This window comes from Pholcus phalangioides, unplaced genomic scaffold, assembly GCF_987345545.1.
Source record: "Pholcus phalangioides strain wild (caught in Gottingen) unplaced genomic scaffold, Ppha-v1.0 ptg000005l_1, whole genome shotgun sequence".
Lineage (NCBI taxonomy): Eukaryota > Metazoa > Arthropoda > Arachnida > Araneae > Pholcidae > Pholcus > Pholcus phalangioides.
Genome location: NW_028301598.1, coordinates 4,575,291 through 4,594,395, shown reverse-complemented (window position 1 = coordinate 4,594,395; position 19,105 = coordinate 4,575,291). Strand labels below are relative to the sequence as shown.

Sequence of the window (19,105 nt, the reverse complement as noted above, 5' to 3'; positions counted from 1 at the left end):
ACCAAATGTATGGGGCTCCCATCTGACTCGCGGCCTAGCTTAGTTACGGCCCTATCATAGGGGCTTCCGAGATGAAACGTACACATGTATTTACAGCCAGGCGCATTTGACCTATGGGTTACGACCCAAACTTGACTAGCATGGGCTTTCTAGATGGATCGTAAAGTCCACTTAAAGCCAAAGATTCTTGAGTTATGGGTCATGACCGAGACTTGACTCACGGGGCTTCCGAGATGGATCGTACAAATCCACTTACAGCCAAAGGCTCTTGAGCTATTATTCACTGCTCAAACTTGATTCGCAGGCGCTTCAGGTATGGGTCGTATGAAGCAGCCAGGGGTCTCTTGAGCCATGGCCCCCACATCCTGGTGCAGGGCCTCCAGGCCAGGATCTTATGCGGGCCCCCGACCAGACTTTCACGGGCCCCCTTTATGATGAATTTACAGCGTGAAAAAACAAAATGGTGAAAATCGCTCCGGGGCCCAGGGCTGGAGCCTTGTCAGCCCACCCCTTGTGGGGGCCATGTTTTGAGCTGTGGGTCCCGGCCTCGCAGTGAGTCCTATACTTACAATCCTTTTACAAATGCAGTTATTTCTTTACTGGTTTCACTGAATTCGTAAAACAATCACCATGGGTCGCGAAGCTGATCTTGTCTCTGGCCGCGGCCGGAAAAAAAAGGGGTTAAGAACCCTTGGCCTATTGTGTCATATTCGACCACACGGCTGACATTCGATATTTTTTCAGCAGGAAGAGAAGGACCCTTTCCATCGTCGAGTTCCTGTTCTTCTTGAGGACCCTGGCGAAGGAGAAATTACTCGCCATCGCTTCCGTGATCGACAGGCTGATCTCCTGTGGGGAACCTTACACCAGCGTGACGGACCTCACCATCGTAAGTATCGGACGACTCCTCTAATCGAACTTTCCTGATCGTAGCATGGTCTCTTGACCGTCTTCGAGATGAAATCCTCCTATAATATTCATATCTTTATGATCGAAATATTCTTCAACCTCGCTCCTCGGCCAAAGGGTACCCCCGTGGCACACACACATTAGGCAAAATACCTCAATGTTAGGTAGCTTCTGGACAACAACTCGGAGGGTAGTTCATGTAGAGGTGTTCATATTTTATATTCTGTAGCCACACCCCTCCGGAGCCAACAACGGAGTATGGCATCCCCCTACCAAGGACAAATATCCAGAATACCTCAATCTTCAGTGGCTCCTAGACATTAATTAACACGGAGTAGTTCATGCTGAGCTATTCATATCTTGTATTCTTTGAGCTCACCTCCCATTCCTCTCTTTCCAGGACGCCACATTGATGCCAGATGACAAGGAAGGCCTGCCGTCGACGAACTGGTACTCGAGGCCCCTCTACCCGCCGAACGTCAAGGTCAAGCACTCCACCCAGACCGTCTACAAGAGCTCGTCGGGGGCCCAACTACTGAGGAGGCTCAGGAAGAGCCAGAGCATCGCGGAGGGCAACACGAGCGGCATCGACAACAACAACGACGACGACGAGGACGCGGGATCTTCGACGGTCGAGATGGCATCCTTTTCGTTGCCCGTTCCGCTGAGACATTTCCCTGGTGACGAATACATGGCTCAGTTGTCGAACGCTTCCAGAGAGGTCACTGCGGTGGCCGCCAACAAGCAGCCGGTCCTACCGAAGAAAGAGGCGTTGCCATTCGGTGCTGGTGCCACAGCCGCTGCATCCAAACCGGACGCCAAAAGTCGTAACAACCAAGCCGCCACGAAGCCTAAAAAGAGCGCCACCGGTAAGAGATCGGTGCCTCCAGGGAACCCCAAGAAAGTCCGCGCGAACGCGACACCCAAAGCCATCGTCCCGTCGAGTAGAACAGCTCCCAAATCACCCGCGGCGTCGAAATCTCTGGCCTCAGCGAAGTCTGCGGCACCGAAGAAGGTGGCCCCACCACCACCGTCACCGAAGCCACGAAAGAAATCTCTAGGTGATGCCGCCAAGAAACGGAGTAGTGATAGTAAGACGACGAAGAAGAAGAGATCGTCCCGACCCAAGGATGACAAGAGACCGATTCGACCATCGCCGATCACCCGAGCTGGATCCGGCGACGAACCACCGAAATCGAACAGCTATCTCGTCGATACTCAGCTCTACAGCAGTGTTCGCCGGGGTGGTGGTATCGTCGACGCATCGCCGCCGTCGTCGCCGGGTTTCGTGACGACGATGTACCGACCGATCACACCCAAGAAGACAAAGAAGTCATCTGGTGGTGACGACACGACAATGACGCTGTTCGGGCGGGTCAGGAATAAGAAGAAGAAGCGCGTCAGGACGATGGTCGAACGGGTGCGGGATTCCTCGATGTCGGAAGATGAGTAGTGAGTGAGTGATCAGAGACGACGACGACATCCCCGACATTTTTGGAAGATAAGACCAGGATTGTTCTTTTTTGTTCAGAATTGTTGATTTTGCTTGTGATGATTTTTGTTCAGATTGTATTCGCAGTTGTTGAAATTTTGACGAGAAAATCGAGGAATTAAAGCTGTTGTTAAGTATATTTTGACGATGGTGATTTTAGGGAGGTTCGTTTATTTCCATCAGGCTAATCACCAGGGGCGGCTCAAGCATACCCGCCGCCTGGGTTGCAAAGCCTCATGTGCCGTCCTTAAACAAGACCTGGGAGGGAGAGAGGGCGGCTGGCCGACAGGGTTTCAGCCTATTTAACCAACCGACTACTACTATGGTCAGTCGACTACCACTATGGCACCAGTGGGGTTCAAACCCGGGCCTTTGCGATGCGAATCCGTCACTATGACCACTCGACCACCACCACAGCGGCTGTGCCGCGAGCCTACTTGAGTGATCTGGAAAATGAGCCTCGGGTAGCTTAATTGCTCTGCAATTGCGCCACTGGTCACTTAAGAGGCTCACCCAACTGGGTAAAAGGCAGAAAATCACTTCATTGTGGTAGGCCTGAGCTATAGTCGGTTTTAGATAAACATAAAGGTCACTTAAGAGACATCTGTAAATGTACCACTTAGTTTATTTTCACGAAATTAAGTTTGAGGTGCCGGACCACATCAGATAACCCTTTGGACCACATTCGGCATGCGGACCATGGGTTGAAGGCTCAATGACTTGAAGGGTAGGTCGCAATGAATTTCTTAAAGAGAGATTTTGAGTTCTTAGCCTTCAAATACCATTGCGATTAAGGTATCCGATTACATTGAAAACACCATTTTGGAAGAAATTATCAATTTTTTTTTTTTATATGAAAGCTATTTATCGTGTTTCCAAAGCAGGCTTTTTCTTTCTCGAGGTCACCCTTTTCGCCATTCGTATGCTTGCATAGGCTGGTCAGTCTTTTGCTCATTCGTTCAACTTCGAGGTGCGAATGTGAGCCGAACTTCCCGTTAAAAAGTCTCGCCGCAGAGAGCAACAGGCCTACAACGTTACAATTATTCATTCATTGCACTTCACTCGCTATGAGTTGAGGAGGGGAAAAACTTATAGTTTAAAAAATTTATTGCAGATGGCAGCATTACACAGAAACAAACTTCACGGAAGGTTCACTATACATACATTCTAACACGTACCAGTTCGTTAGAAGTTCCGCAGAGGAATATGAACGAGGTGAATGGCTGCATAGGCGGAGATTGACTTGGAAGTATAGGGCGGGGAGCACGATGATGTCAATTCATATATACATTAGATCAGTAGACTCCACCTTGTCCCCCCCCCCTCCCCCGTATCTCCGCTGGCTGGTTTAGTAGTAGTCAACACCTTCCATAGCCTATTCTATTCTATATATATCTCTATAGCTGGTGTTGCTATAGCCCGCTAAGCCACCCTGTAAATACCGCACGTCACAGCGCACAATTCTTACTTGAAATTTGAGGAGTAAATCCGATATGCATGAGCGAATCTAGACGAGAGGTGGGCTTGGATGCGGCAATTCATTCAAACCCCCCACCCTGTCGATTGTGACTGGAATTCAAATTAAGAAGTGAGGAAGACGGACTAATTGGATATTTAAATCTGACACCGAACGACATCTCCCTTGTTAATGTAGATGATATATGCTCAACCCATACCCCACGGGCCAGATGCGGCCCTCGAAGTAAGCTTGAGGTGGCCTGCCACCTCAAACATTTACAGATCATTTAAGTGACCCGCAATACAGTTCCACAGCATTTGAGCGACCCGTGGTGCAGTACCACACCACTCAAGTGGCCTGTGACATTACTTACAAATCACTCAAGTGACGTGTGGCACAGCTCCATACAAATTAATCTGCTCGCTGTGAAGTTCTACATCACTCAAGAGGTCCACGGCACATTTCAACGTGACTTAAGTGACCCGCAGCGCATTTAATTTTGCGCCAGGCAATTTCTCCACTGAAATATGCACAGGCTGAATCTCGAAAGACTTTGACAACCAAACACACCCCGCTTCCCATCTCATTGAGATATCGAAGCGTTCCTGGAGGATGGGTGTGTCTGGAAATTTTATTAAATATCTTCAGAATAATAAATAAAAATATTATTTTTATTTACTTTTTTCTTCTTTTTTTTGAAAACGGAAACCGACTCGCATTTGCGCGTTAAAGCTGAAAGACCACTGCAAACCATCTTCTGTTTCACGAATATTATCGGGATTTCGCGATGGAAAGCTCGATGAGGGGCCGATAGTTTAAGTACAGAGGAATACACGCTCTTCTCGGAAAGAATAGTTTCGCGGCAAGCAGGAACAAAAAATTTTTGGCGTCCTTCCGAAATTCCGGGCATGCTGAAGCAAAATTGGCTATTTAGCGCAGAAAAATACGAAAATACACTATTGGAGCAGGATGGCGCAAGATGTTAATTTTGGCGCAGTGCGGCTCAGAGTTCCCATCCCTGCATACGATGTGTTTCAAAAAAATGAATTAAAAAAGAAGGTGCGAAGATGATTGAGGAGTTCGGGGATGGATTGATGGGGAACGAGGCTGAGATTGAGAACTTCCAACTGCTTTTCCAATAATTTTATGTAAGCAATTGGGGGACAATACCATTGCCAACCACTACGAAGGAAACGACCAAATTTGCCCCTCTTCCTCAGCAACCCCACGAAAGTTAAAATGGTGTAAGTCCATTCAAGGGAGTCTAATATTTTATTATACTAGTTGCCCATTGCAGAGCTGGGGGCTGTGTAGTCCCTTTCAAACTGAAAATTACTGTACAATACGTATGTACTACCTAGTTCATAGGGGGACGGGGAGCAAATATTGAGAAAGAGGGTCTCAAGAAGGAAATTCAAAAATTGTATTCTCGGATTATCCGGAAACTCAAACTTTGAAGGAACTCAACTGTACAGTATGTTGAGGTTGGGTTTGGTTTTCAAAGGCCATCAGTTTCATTTTGAGAAAAGTCCCATTTGGTCCCATTTTGGGCCGCTGTGGTGGTCGGTTGAAGTTGGTTTTCTGTGGTTCCCAACTTCGAGGCGCAAATGCGAGCCGATCTCCCCGTTAAAAAGTCTCGCCACAGAGAGCAAGCCCTACAAACAGTACGAATATTCAGTCACTACACATCACTCACTTCACTTCTGAGATATAGATGGCAGCACTGAAAAATCATACACAACACTAGATACGCACTCAGACTGTTAGGTACACACACTTACATTTCCGGCACAACTCACTGGGTAGTAAATTGCCTATGGTGATAGACCTGAGTTGTGCTCAGTTTGAGAAAAAAAGAAAAAAAAAGGTCCCATTTTGGAGGCAGCACTGAAAATTCAAACACAACACTACATATGCACTCAGACTGTTAGGTACACACACAGTTACACCTCTGGCACAACTCAGTAGGTAGTAAATCGCCCATAGATAGGTGATAGACCTGAGTTGTGCTCGGTTTGAAAGAAAGAAAGGTCCCATTTTGGAAATTTTTTTAAGATAAGCATATTAAAAACTTTCAAGTCATTATATCTGTACAACCATAATTCGGGAGGGGGGCTATCAAAAGAATCTGCCTGTATTTGAAAGGGAAGGAAACAAAACAAAACAGCGGTCAGAAGTAACAAATTGTAATGAAAAAATTACATTTATTGAACCATAAAACATTAACATCTAAACAACAACAGCAGATAATAATAATAATGAAAAGAGGTCACATTTTTAAAAGATGGTGTGATGAATAGGGATCATTCCAGGTCCTTGCTCGTCAGTCCTTTACCAGTGGAATACAATGTAGATCGAGTTACAAACTCATCTGTATACTTAGAATCCAAGCATTTGATTGCCCGCCAGTATAACATGTTATATAACTGAGGATTGCCGTCAGGATGCTCCATTTCCAATTTTATGAAATCACACCACAGATCTATTAAAAATTATGGAAAAAATTTAGTGTGTGTTAATGTGCAGTATTATTGGTCATGTTCATGTATTACTTTAATTGCAACCATTATTGCCTTTGCCTTCAACCAAAGAAAAAAAAACTAACTAATAATAATCGAGCATAAATACAAGGGCCATAACAGGCAAAATTCTCAAAGAAAATATGAATGCCAAATACAGTAAACCTCACTTTTGTGGACACCGGCAGACAAAAAATTTGTCTGCAAAAAAAGGGGAGGGTGACCATTAATCCAAGGTTAAAAATCCATACTTTTATTATATACAGGGAAATTATTGCTGTAAATGAAGGGTGACTGCATCTGAGGGAGATGGCGTCCCACATCCTACAGCAGGGCCCCCTAGGCCTAAATCTTTAGCCGGGCTCCCAAAACCAGATTTTCACAGGACCTTCTATAGTGAATTTATAGCATGAAAAAAAGATAGCAATTGTCCTGGACCCTGTCAGCCCCACCCTTGTGGGGGGAAGGGCATACTGAGGGTTGACCATTAAGAGGGGTTTTACTGTATACCTGAAATGCAATAAACCCAAAATAATAGTAAGCATCACAAAAAAATAAATGATTAAATATAGTAAACTGCCGAAAAAGAAATTATTGTTGTCTTATCTGAGCATGGATAGTTTCTTGATTTATTCCACTATGTCTATTGTACTTCTTTTTAAACATATCAATTGCGTTAGAATTCACAACCCCCCGGATGTAAGCTATTCCATTTATTAACAACCGCATTAGAGAAAAACTCCCTGCGACACTGCAACCCAGAATTGTTCCTTACCAAATGAGATAATGGTGTCCCCTTGTCGAAGAGCAGTGTCGATTGATGATGTATAAATACCTCATAGTCCATTCTACCCATCCTGTTGAAAATGTTAAACATTTCGATCGATTATATCCTCCCTTCAATAATATCCTTCCCGCCACCTGTGCTGTTTCTATTTATACATATTTAAGAAAATCAAATCTCTCTTCACAGCTCAAGCCCAGTGTACCAACAAGAGCGTGTGCAGATTTTCTCTGCACCACCCCCCCCCCCAACCAAGTCTATTTCCCGCTGTTTGTATGGCTTCCAAAACCTTATGGCATACTCCAGTCTAGGAGAAACCAAGCCCAGAAAAAGCAGGAAAATGAGGCCTTTTTAAGAATGAAACCAAGCGTTCTATTTGCTTTTTTTACCACAGCCAAACATTGTCCAGGAAACCTGAGCCGTTCATCAATGAGAATTCCCAAATCGATGATTGTAGTTGCATCAGGAATCATATACCATTCAACTTGTAAATGCAGCACAGGTTGTTCAAAACCAAAATAAATTACCATGCATGTATAAACACTTAGTCATGCACCATTCATTAGCTTCATTGCTCAGATTCTCAACTATCCCTATTGGCTTGATGAATACATACACTTCCCTTGAGGGACTTCACTCACAAGTGGAGTCCCTCAAGGAAGTGCATATATGTATAAGTGCGATTGAATCATGCATAAACATTTCAAAAATATTTTTGAAAAGAACATACCAACATCGCTAGCTCCATAATCTCGAATTGCTTCCTCATAACACTTTCGTAGACACTCAATATTCTGTTTGAGCTGAGGATGACAATCAAATTACCCTTTTGAACGAATTTTTATTACTGAGAAATTACACTTTCAATAAACACAAAAATAAAGGTCATAATAAGCATTAGGCTGAAACAAAGTATTCGATGATCAAAAATTAATATCAAAAATATGGTCAAAGGATAGAACGAAGTCATACATTAATGCCATTCTCCTCATCAAAATATTTAGACTTCTGAAAATGTGTATCAAAAAGTTATATATTACCATGTTACCAAACTTATCATGTTACTTATGGCGGATGCAAATCTGTGAGTTTTCTGGGTAATTTTACTGCCACAGCCCGCGACGCTGCAGCTGACCATTATGTTGGCCCATGAATAGTGCGAAGTTAGCCACCCCTAATCTGGTGGAGTGACTGAACAATTAAAATTCTCAACTATTATATCATTGCTCAATGTTATGGCCGTATGAACTCATTAAAATTTTTCTACTGATCGGAAAGTTTTTTCCGTAACATTTGTTCAGCTGGTTGGGAACAAATTTAATCCCTTAACTGCCTCAAGTGTACATATACACCTTGCAGAGTCTATGAGTTAACTGCCCTAGGCATATTTATATGTAATTTGTTGCTAGCAGTATAACTACGCCCACTACTTTGGAATACAATAAATTGAACTCAAACAGGGGATTGCTTAAGAGACACAAGGCTGGAACTAGAGAGGGGGTGGAGAGGGAATTGCCATGGGTGAGAGTTTTGGGTTTGATCAAAGACCACAGTTATAAAATTTTATAGAATTTTAAAATTTTAAAGTTGTGGGGGGGGGGGGCAAAAATCATATTTAAGGTCCTAGAGACACATGCCCATGTCTTAGAATAGGGGAGCAAGATCTTACTGGGAGGGTGGCAGTACATATCTGTAATTGCCACTTACGATGGTATTCAAAGGCATGGTTCAAACTATAATCACATATTTTGGATGGGAGATTGACACAGATTGGTTAAAAGCAGGTTTTAACTAATCTGTGTCGATCTCCTATCAAAAAAACGTGACTATAGTTTTAACCATGTCGGTGAATACCTCCCTTAGAGTGTGTTTCAGTATGTCCTGTTTTTTGTTTATTTTGTTATTCCTCTGCTGCATTTTCATGTTGCCTTGTGTGTATGAATATGTTTTCCAATTTTTTTTTCCAAAACAAATATACAAATACCAAGGTTATAACAGACAAAATGCTCACTGAGGTGGCTGAAAAAAGATACCCATAAAAATATGGATGTCGGATATACTATATCAAAAATACAACAACCCAATAGGAGCAATAAAAACCAATAATTGTTAAAATATAAATATACTGCCTGTAAAAAAATTATGGTTGTCTCAACCATAGTATGGACAGCTTCTCAATTTATCCCAATATATTTATCGTATTTGTTTTTGTACGGGTCAATTGTGTTAGAATTTACTACCTCCGGAGGTAAGCTATTCCATTTATTAACAACCCTATTAGAGAAAAATTCCTTGCGACACCACAACCTAGAATTGCCCCTTACCAATCGATACTGGTGCCCCCCTTGTTGAAGCAGTTGATTGACAATATGTCAGAGAGAGAGAGAGAGAGTCAGATAACTATTATCTCTGTATCAATGTGCTAAGTGTGATGTTGGTTTTACAAGTAAAACCTTATTTTAAAATCTACTACACAATTGCTAATTACTATTTTTTTTTTCATTTCTTATTATGTTCCTGCAGTTCAAGTTTTTTATTTTGTGATTTTTCCTTAGTGCAGTATTAAACATTTTTTAAAAATTTCAAACTATGCCACTACTTTTCTCTAAAATGCACAGTGTCAGTATGCCCATGAGCAAAAAATGATGGCACTGGGGAGCAAACTGTGTAAGATTTCATCAGCACTTAAGGGATTAAACTATAAGTTCCAGTCAAATAAGCCCTGGCAGGGTAGTGATTGCGGTACCTCAGAGTAATGTTTATGAAGAGCATGTGTGATGATAAGTGCCATTCTTTGTTTAATTTTAGGAAAAAAATGTAAAAACGCATTATCAAGAATTTTTTTACCTTATAGCAAATGCTTTCCAACTTTCAAGTCATGACAACTGAATATTTTTTGTATCTTTAACATTAGCTCTTTCACGATCACTTGAAAATCCTTCGTTATAACAGACTTTTACTTTCTTTCACGCCGAACACAACTCAGGTCTATCGCCATGGGCAATTTACTGCCTAGTGAATTGTGTCGAAAGCGTAAGTGTGTGTACCTAACAGTGAGTGCGTACCTAATGTTGTGCCTGATTTTTCAGCGCTGCAAACTATATTTCAGAAGTGAAGTGAGTGAAGTGTAATGATTGAATATTTATACCATTTGCAAGCCTGTTGCTCTCTGTGGCGAGACTTTTTAACACATTCATGCCTCGAAGTTGGTAGAGAACGACCGAAAACCAACTTCAGCTGACCACCACTGTGGCAAAGGTGGGGTTCGAGCCCAGGACCTTGAGATGTGAGTCTGTCACTATGACCATTCAACCACCACAGCAGTTAACAGAGCCACTGTGGTGGTCGAGTGGTCATAGTGACGGACTCGCATCGCGGGGATCCGGGTTCGAACCCCACCTGCCCCACAGTGGTGGTCGGCTGAAGTTGGTTTTCTGTGGTTCCCAACTTCAAGGCGCGAATGCGAGCCGATCTCCCCGTTAAAAAGTCTCGCCACAGAGAGCAACAGGCCTACAACATAACAAACATTCAATCATTACACTTTCCTCACAATTTGAAGTATAGATGGCAGCACTGAAATATCATACACAACACTAGCTACATGCTCAGACTGTTAGGTGCACTCACTTTGTTCCAGACTCTGCCACGAAGCTGGGCTGGAAGAGATCTCTGCAACAGGATAAGTCCGGTGGCAGAGATCCTGGCATTCATTCATTCAGCGGTTAACAGACTTTTACTGTATCTGATGTTCTGTAATATTTGGTTGGTAAAGAAGTTGAGATCTGGATGTAATACATGAAAAAACAAATAATTATCATGACATACCAAAACACACACATACCTGAGCTTTCTCAATCTGAATCATTTTCTTATACAACCCAACAGATAGAGGTGGCACATGGGCAAGTCTGAGAAATAATTTATTGAAACAAGTTAGTTTAAATCTATTTGATCATATGAAATCAGAAAAACATGACAAAAAAAAACCATATTTTGAATAAATGCTCCTCTAATTTACCTGGGTCCCGGGACCCAGGTTATTTGAAAAATCTGGGTCCTTTATGAGTGAAAGTAGGTCCCTCTCAAAAAAAATTTATCTTGAAAAAAATTATGCCCCCCTCCCCCATAATTCACTGATATCTCTATGAATTTTCTTCCAGTATGCTCCAGGTCTTTGATCACCTGCTTATATATTTCTTGGTAGAGACTGAGCGGTGGGTCATGTTCTGCGTAAGAGAAGGAGGTATCTGTGAATTAAGTAATTCATTTCTAAAATCATGTTCTATCCAAAAAGGTTCATTTACTTTCATTGTCTACTAGTAGCTTGTTTCATAACTTGCAAAGAAGCTCATTACAATTGAGAATTTTATGTATGGAATTCCGCACATGTAATAAATCTAAAACAAATATACAGCTGATCCCACTCTTATAATGTTTCTCCCATTTAGAATGTTTTTCCATTTTCCACTTAGTACAACTTATTTTCATGGTCCTAACAATAAGTAATTCTCATTGTGATTTCCTGTTTAAAGTGTTTTCCTATTTGCAACATTTTTTATGATGGTTTTTGAAAAACTTTATAAGCAGGATCCACTTTAATTAACAGTTGAAGGCACACATTTATATATTTACTATTAATCAATGTATAAATTCCCTTCTGATTGGTTTTACATTTTGTTAAAAATATCTTAGCATTTTCAATATCTTCTGATCAAATTTAAAGCAAATCAGATTCTCTCCCTCCTCTCTCTCAGACATTTATCCTCTCATTCCCTATTTATACTTTGGTTATCCTGGTAAAATGATTTTATTTTCCTTCCCTGATGGTCCACCATTCTGATCTGTGGCCATTTAACTGCCAAATATTTTAACACCTGAATACGGGACTATGTCAGATTTGTGTTGGAGAAACTTAAGTGTGCTTATGTGTGTGCCCCCAGCATTTGGTGTGTTTTGTGTTCAGTAGGTGGTGCCATCTATCTAGCGCCACCACTAAATACTTTCTCAAACGGGGCAAGTACACATTTTGGCACACCCATGTAACGTAGAAGAAGCAGTTATGAAGGGGGGGGGGGGAAATCTGGTGCCCCCCCTCCCAGTCCAGAGTCCAGGACACTAGGTCCACCTGCCCCTCCCGGTTGCGGTCCTGCATCTATTCTCCAAACTGGTAATGCGTGTTGAAGTTCAATGTACGCATATTTGTGTTGTAGGTCTATGTGATCACTGTGGCAACCAGAAGTTTTTTTCAAATTAATAGTCAACTCAAAATTTGGAATCTTTTAGAAAATCACATTTTTAACCAATTACCATTGATTGCACAATCGCAAGTTCCAAACACGGATTTTCACCAAAAGCAAAATTTTGGGGAGATTATAAGGGGGGGGGGGGCTCTTCCTTTCCTCTCCCCCCCCCCCCCCATATATACCAAACAGAACCGGGATTGAATCGTAGGCTACTTTAAAAGTTTGTCAGAGCTGGGTAAATGCCTGAAATGGGCGAAAAACTGTTGGGCAACAATGGGTTTTAGGGTCTCAACAATCATTTTCGGAACGTTTACTTTGATTACAGTGGTTCCAAACAATGCGTTTCAAACGTGTATATGCCTTTACAATGTTTGTCACGTCTTTAATGCTGCCATTATAACAGTTTATTCTTTTATAATGGTTTGTCACTTTTCCAATCCTCCCAGTCTTCATTCGATGTATCCCAGTTATCACTGAAGAAATGCCATTCACTTTCAAGCGATTGCAGTTCCCGATTCATTTAGCTTTTGCCATGACAATCAACAAAGCACAAGACCAGTCATTTGCAGTGGCAGGTATCAACCTACTTGAGCCCTGTTTTTCACATGGACAGCTTTACGTCGTCTGTTAATCCCAAAAATGTTTACATCTACACACCAGATGGAAAAACAAAAAATATTGTGTATCCACAAGCGATTGCCTGAAGTTTTTAATTAAAATATTTAAAAATAAAAGTAATTTTTTCTTACTTTATGCAGAATTTTTTTGATTAAGAAATAATTAATAAGCTATACATATATAAATATTTTACAGGGCGGGCAACGTCGTCGGGTATCAGCTACTAGTGTATAAATATTGTCATATAGTATCACTGTCTTCCTAAAGAATGTGTTTGAGGTGCATCACTCTTATTTTTTAAAACAAGTTGTGCATGAGATTGAAGCATGTTAAGTATGATTTAGAGAGAAATGCGATGCCATTCTCAACTTTTCATACAAAATACGAAAGCCTGGATAACCAAGCGGAGATGAAGAAGTTTGGAGAGAAAATCGGCATTTTTCTGTGGGGAATCAAACCAACTTCTCACTGTCTGGGTGAGTGCTCTAACATTGAGTTACAGAGGACAGATATTTCCTTAGAGCATATGAATGCTGAATAGGGCTGCACATAGACAGCCTCTTAGAGAGTTCAGCTATTAGTTCTCTTACGATGTTAGTCTCCAGATAGCGACATATAGAGAGAAACTCTGTCACTCTCTGTTGTTGCCTGATTAAACAAGCGGAGATGAAGATGAAGTTCGGAAATAAAATTCACATTCCTCTCTGAGGGAAATTGAACCATCAACCTCTCACTGCCTGGGCTCTGTAGCTTAATAGGTTTACAATTAAGATACAGAGGACAGATATTTTCTTTCCTTAGAGGTTGTATAGGAAGACATGAAAGGTTGATGGTTCAATTTCTCCCAGAGGAATGTGAATTTTATTTCTAAACTTCATCTCTGCTTAGTTATCCAGGCTTTCGTACTTCATATGAACAGTGGAGAGTGATATAATTTATCTCTATATGTAGCTATCAGGGGGCTAATGTCGTAAGAGGTATTAGCTGAACCAGGAGGCTGTCAATGTGCAGTCCCATTCAGCGTTCATACATATGCTCTAAGAAAAGAAAATATCAGTTTTCTATAGCTTAATGGTAGAGCACTCACCTGGACAGTAAGAGGTAGGTGGTTCGATTCCTAACAGAGGAATGTGAATTTCCTTTACGAACTTCATCCCCATAAAAAGCATAAAAATTCAAGTGAGCTTCCCCAAAAATATGGGAATAAACATGAAGTTTTATGAAAAAAAGTCAGGTTAGTCAAAATTTGGGAATGTTTCATAAAGTATGGGTCATATTTTTCCCTTTGTATCCCAATTTTTGGCCTGTGATGCATCATAAATGCTGTATATCTGGCCTGTGGACTAAAAATGTTGTGTGCACCTGGTCTAGACATAAGTACCTATTTTTATCTGAGCCCAGGGCTTAAAGACATAGTTGAAGTGTTTCAAAAATCTTATGATAGAAGATGCATAAGCTTTGAAACAGATTTTCCATAAATTAAAATAACTCCTATAACTAATCTTAAAAACATGCTACACAGGTGACAAATAAAGCTTAAATAACCTTTTATACAGATTCCTGACAGTTTCAATATCTCCTTGAAGAGCACATGCCTCAAGATACAGTTCCTTCAGAGGTAGACTCACTTCTTTACAGCCTCGGATGCCTCTCTAATGTTTCAAAAAAAAACTTTTTAGTTTGAATACATCACGAAAATTTAAAAAAAAAACAACCAAGCTTATATACACTGAGTTTGTACAAGTATTCATTTTCACTTTCTATCAATCCAACCAAAAACTGATGCTATTCCCAGAGGAACGTTTATGGTTTTGCCACCTGTGGCCCCTCGGAGCTATAGTCCTCCACCCTGTATATAAGACTTTGTCTCTAAATCATTCTTTTTTGGATGTGCACATGCTTGCACACTCTTTTGTTCACTCACATGCTTTCACTCTCTTGGTCACTTACTGAACTAGTCTTTCTACCTCTCTCTCTCTCTCTCTCTTGATCAAGTTTTTGGTCGTGAAAATAGTTACATACTCTTCTAGGTCATTCTTCCCATTGCTCACTGATCTGGTCTCTTTTTTTTTTTGTCACTTGTATGCTTCCCTACTATGTTGTTCACTGACATGCTTGCATGCTTTCTAGGTCACTCACAAGCTTGCACACTATTTTTGTCATCACTGAGAGAACTGGTCTCTTTTTCTAAGCCAATCTTTTGGTCATGCAAATTGTTTCAAACTTTCTATGTCACTCTTTTGGTTGTCCACTGACATGGTCTTACATGTTTTCACACCTTTTAGATAATTTTTCTGGCTGCTCACATGCTTGCACACCCTCAGTCATTTTTTTGGTTGCTCACTGCTCTAGAGGATTTTTTGGTCACTCACAAAATACAAATACACAATCGGTAGCCTCAACAGGCAACTTGCCCAACAAGGTGGTTGGAAAAAATTATGCTAGCAGGTTTTGCCACTTGTGAGCTATACAAATATTGCTGCCCTTCTCCCATTCTACTCTAATTTTCTTGACCAGTCATTCCTTACATTTGCTGCCTCCCCCCCCCACCCGCCAAGTTACCCTCCCTGGGCTATAGCCAGCTCAACCCACCCTCTCCCCGTAAATACCCCTCTGGCCATTTCTCATGCAGCAATAACCACCAGGGTTTGACAGATGCCAGGCCAGGTAAACTAAAAAAAAATTGTGTTGGTGCTAAGAATTTTCCAAGTGTTCTTAAACTTAAGTCTGCGGACAACATACAATTTCTCAGTGATTGTGATTATATAGATTCAAGTTTATTGCTTACATCAAAATTTGAAAGAAAATCATACCTCCAAGAATTCTAAGAGCTTTCCAGGTTTGCATAAAGATACCCATTGAACGCCGAGCTGCCATAAAGGGTATGATTCCTAAAAGAAAATTTTATGAGAAAAAAAGTCAATATCCAATTCACCATGAAAGAAGTAAGCCTCATCGATCTACAAAGTAAGGATATAACTTGACAGTTACAAATTCAAATTTTCACATAAAGGGGGAAGATTCCGATTAAAAATTGGAAAATTTTTAAATTATATTTTTACATTTTACCGCAGTATGATCATATGTATATATTCTGAGTTTGTTACAATGGAGTGCAGCTATATTTAATAAGCTTTTAGAGTCAGTTTGGATTTTTTTTTCACATTTATCAAATTTACAGAATTAAGCTTGGGCATGGTTTCTCAAACTGTGTGCACTGCCAACCTTCATCAGCGCCACCACAGAACAACGACCTGACAAAGGTTTTTTTGAGAAGATATTCTTAGTTAAACTACCCAGGAGAGCTGCGGATATGCGTTGATTAGGATAAGTAGCACTGCTGGTGGAAAAAGTTTGAGAACCCCCTGCACTGAGGTATCATGCGTATCCACTGGTAAAAGTGATATTTTTTGAAGAATTTATTGAATTCACCAATGACACTTGAGAATTACGCATAATTGCTAGTAAAAGTGATAAATTTATCAAACTTTCCAAGATGTTTGGCAGTTATGCACAGTTACTGATTTGTCACATTTACTGTAATATACTCAGGTGAATGTGATAAATCCACACACACAGTTAACATTTAAAACATTTCATGCATAATATAATATGCAAAATAACCTGTTGAGTATCTTATTTCTGAATTCTGACATTTCTCAAACACACATAGCAGATGTTCCTCAGAAACAAACTTCATGTTAGGTACAGAAAACATACATGCAGATTTTGACATGTACCAATTCGTTCAGAAGTTCTTTAGAGGAATGTTTACAAAGTGCATGTGTGATTTACTTGTAGTAGTAGCATATGTGCATATGTGCATCAAGCTGTAATGATCAGAAAGTGATCATGCTACCCTTTCATAGAAATTTTGAATTACCCTTATATTAAATAAACGGTTAATGTAAACACAAATTTGACTCACTTTCTCGTTGATGGCAGCCAATGCTTCATTGAACAGGGAAGATATCTCTTGACTGTCTTTCTTGTTCTCTATATGGAGAGATATGCATGCAAGCCATAACGAGACTTTCCTCGGCCATTTCCTTGTGGCTGTCAGGGAGACATCCAAGGCTTTCTCATCTTCGTTGCACAACACAAGCAACTTAATCTGAAAGTTGAAATTCAACAAAAAACTACCAGTCATTACATATACAGTTGAAACGAATATATAATAATACTTAAGGAAACATCAGAAAAACATGTTATAAAAGAGTTACAATTATAGATGGAATGTAGTAACATTATGAAAAGTGTGCCAAGACCAGAGAGTATTATCGCTACATAGGTGATATCATTATAGAGTAGGGGTGCATAACCTCCAGTCTGCAGACCAAATGTGACCTGCCAAAGTGTTCAGTCCAGCCAGAGAAAAGTGTTCCAGCAGAAAATTAGCAATATCATCAGGGCCGGATCTTGATTCCTGCAAACTATGCGGCCACAGAGTACACTGTAATTTCTAGTAAAGTATCTATTTTTTCTTGTGGGCCCCCCTCTTTGTTTTGACCAGCAACCCCCTCCCCACCCCCAAGAGCAAGATTCGCTGTACATATAAGATTTGTTTCCGATAAATTTATAGCCCACAGTATCTTTATAAATAAGACATATAAGTCCCCATAACCTCCTCCCTACCCCTGGGGGTCTCCTGACTGTCTATAATCTGTGTTATACAAAAAGACAGACTGGAGTAAATTAAAGGAGTGGCACACTTTTTTTGAATCGTTAAACGCTTTTACTGGATTCAGTGCTCTGTCCATCTCATCCTACCATTCTATATTGGCAGGATTTGCCACATCTAGTTTACCATTTTTCTTCTTTACCCTCATATCCTATGGATACCCCTCATCTCTGGGCTAGATACCCATCAGCCTCCCTCTCATGGGATGGGTAGTTCTGGAGTCTATAAGCTATCAAACCTTTTCCTCACCATATTTCATTTTAATGCTTCACATCTATGTTGTTTTTCACAGTTCTCTGTGGTCCCACCTCCTTATTCACCTGCGATGGTTTGCCTTTCACCAGATTTTCATCTGCTTCCCCCGGATATTCCAGTACTTCAAGGAGGCTATATCAGGCCTCCTGGTTGAAAACCAATACTGAGACCAATTAGGAGTCCAAGTAGGACAATTTTTGTTACAGCTTTTATTTTGTGCGAACATCTTTTTTCCTCAAGTGGAAGAACTACTAATAGTCTCAAAATCAAAATAACCTAGAAAGGACTGAGTGGTTTTTTCTTTAACAACAAAAAATATTTTGGTACATTAAGCAAATATCTATCCAACCTGAACTACTACATGCTTTCGCTATGCTGAAGTTTTAGTCTTTGGTGTTAAGTTATTTGTAAAGAATGCCATCTGTTTCAGTAGTCACATTTGCTTTGGCAATACATATATTCCAGGATAAAAGCAATGCGAGCAGCAGCAGTGTTACATTCGAGATTGAGACGATTTTGCAAATTTCGACATTGACTTTGTACTCAAAATGAGCAATAAATTATCATTATCATTGAATATAAATATAGTAAGGAGAGAAATTTGAATAGAAAAACTATCAGAAAGTTTTAATGGCAATTTTTGTTTCAATCAAAACTGTATACTCACCCATTCCATGTAATAATCATATTCCAGACAATCTGTGGAAGCAGCCCTGTGCATAAGGTTCACTAGTTCCAATCGAAACTGCAAAGTATAAAATAATTTGATTCTATATATACACATTTATAGTATACACAAAGAAGGACATAATTATAAAGCCCAATAACCAAAGAAGTATATATGCTACTGCCAAAGCTTGAAGTGTGAATTGGCAGAGAGTTTTGGCAAAAGGTTGATTTACAGAAATGATTTGAACTTTTAAGGCCGGCCAGTTCAGGAAATGACTGGAGATCCCTGGCCAATGTTTAACGTGCTGATTTAAAACGGTCCAACAGGCCCCAAATCTTTTTTTTTTCCATTGCTGATGGAAGCTGATGGGAGCTAATTCAATACATGGCTGTATTGAATTAGCTCCCTGGGACGAGGTAAAAAAAGAAATTCAAGAGAAAAACTTTTTGAATAATAATATATACGTATAGTTTGA

The 19,105-nt window shown here is 40.5% G+C and overlaps 1 protein-coding gene across 3 annotated transcripts in view; it reads right to left on the bottom strand.

Moving 5' to 3' along the window:
• Positions 1-6,044: 6,044 nt before the first annotated feature.
• The window catches only part of LOC149085762 (U3 small nucleolar RNA-associated protein 6 homolog), a 78,968-nt gene continuing 65,907 nt past the window's right edge, over positions 6,045-19,105 (bottom strand). For all 3 annotated transcript variants that reach the window (XM_089232166.1, XM_089232165.1, XM_089232164.1), the window contains exons 16-22: positions 18,628-18,705; positions 16,953-17,138; positions 15,838-15,915; positions 14,570-14,676; positions 11,005-11,071; positions 7,894-7,966; positions 6,045-6,342 (exon numbers count right to left, since the gene is read on the bottom strand). In XM_089232166.1, coding sequence (XP_089088292.1) covers positions 6,164-6,342; positions 7,894-7,966; positions 11,005-11,071; positions 14,570-14,676; positions 15,838-15,915; positions 16,953-17,138; positions 18,628-18,705 — 768 coding nt within the window. In that variant the 3' untranslated portion in view covers positions 6,045-6,163. The remainder of the gene's footprint in view (positions 6,343-7,893; positions 7,967-11,004; positions 11,072-14,569; positions 14,677-15,837; positions 15,916-16,952; positions 17,139-18,627; positions 18,706-19,105) is intronic.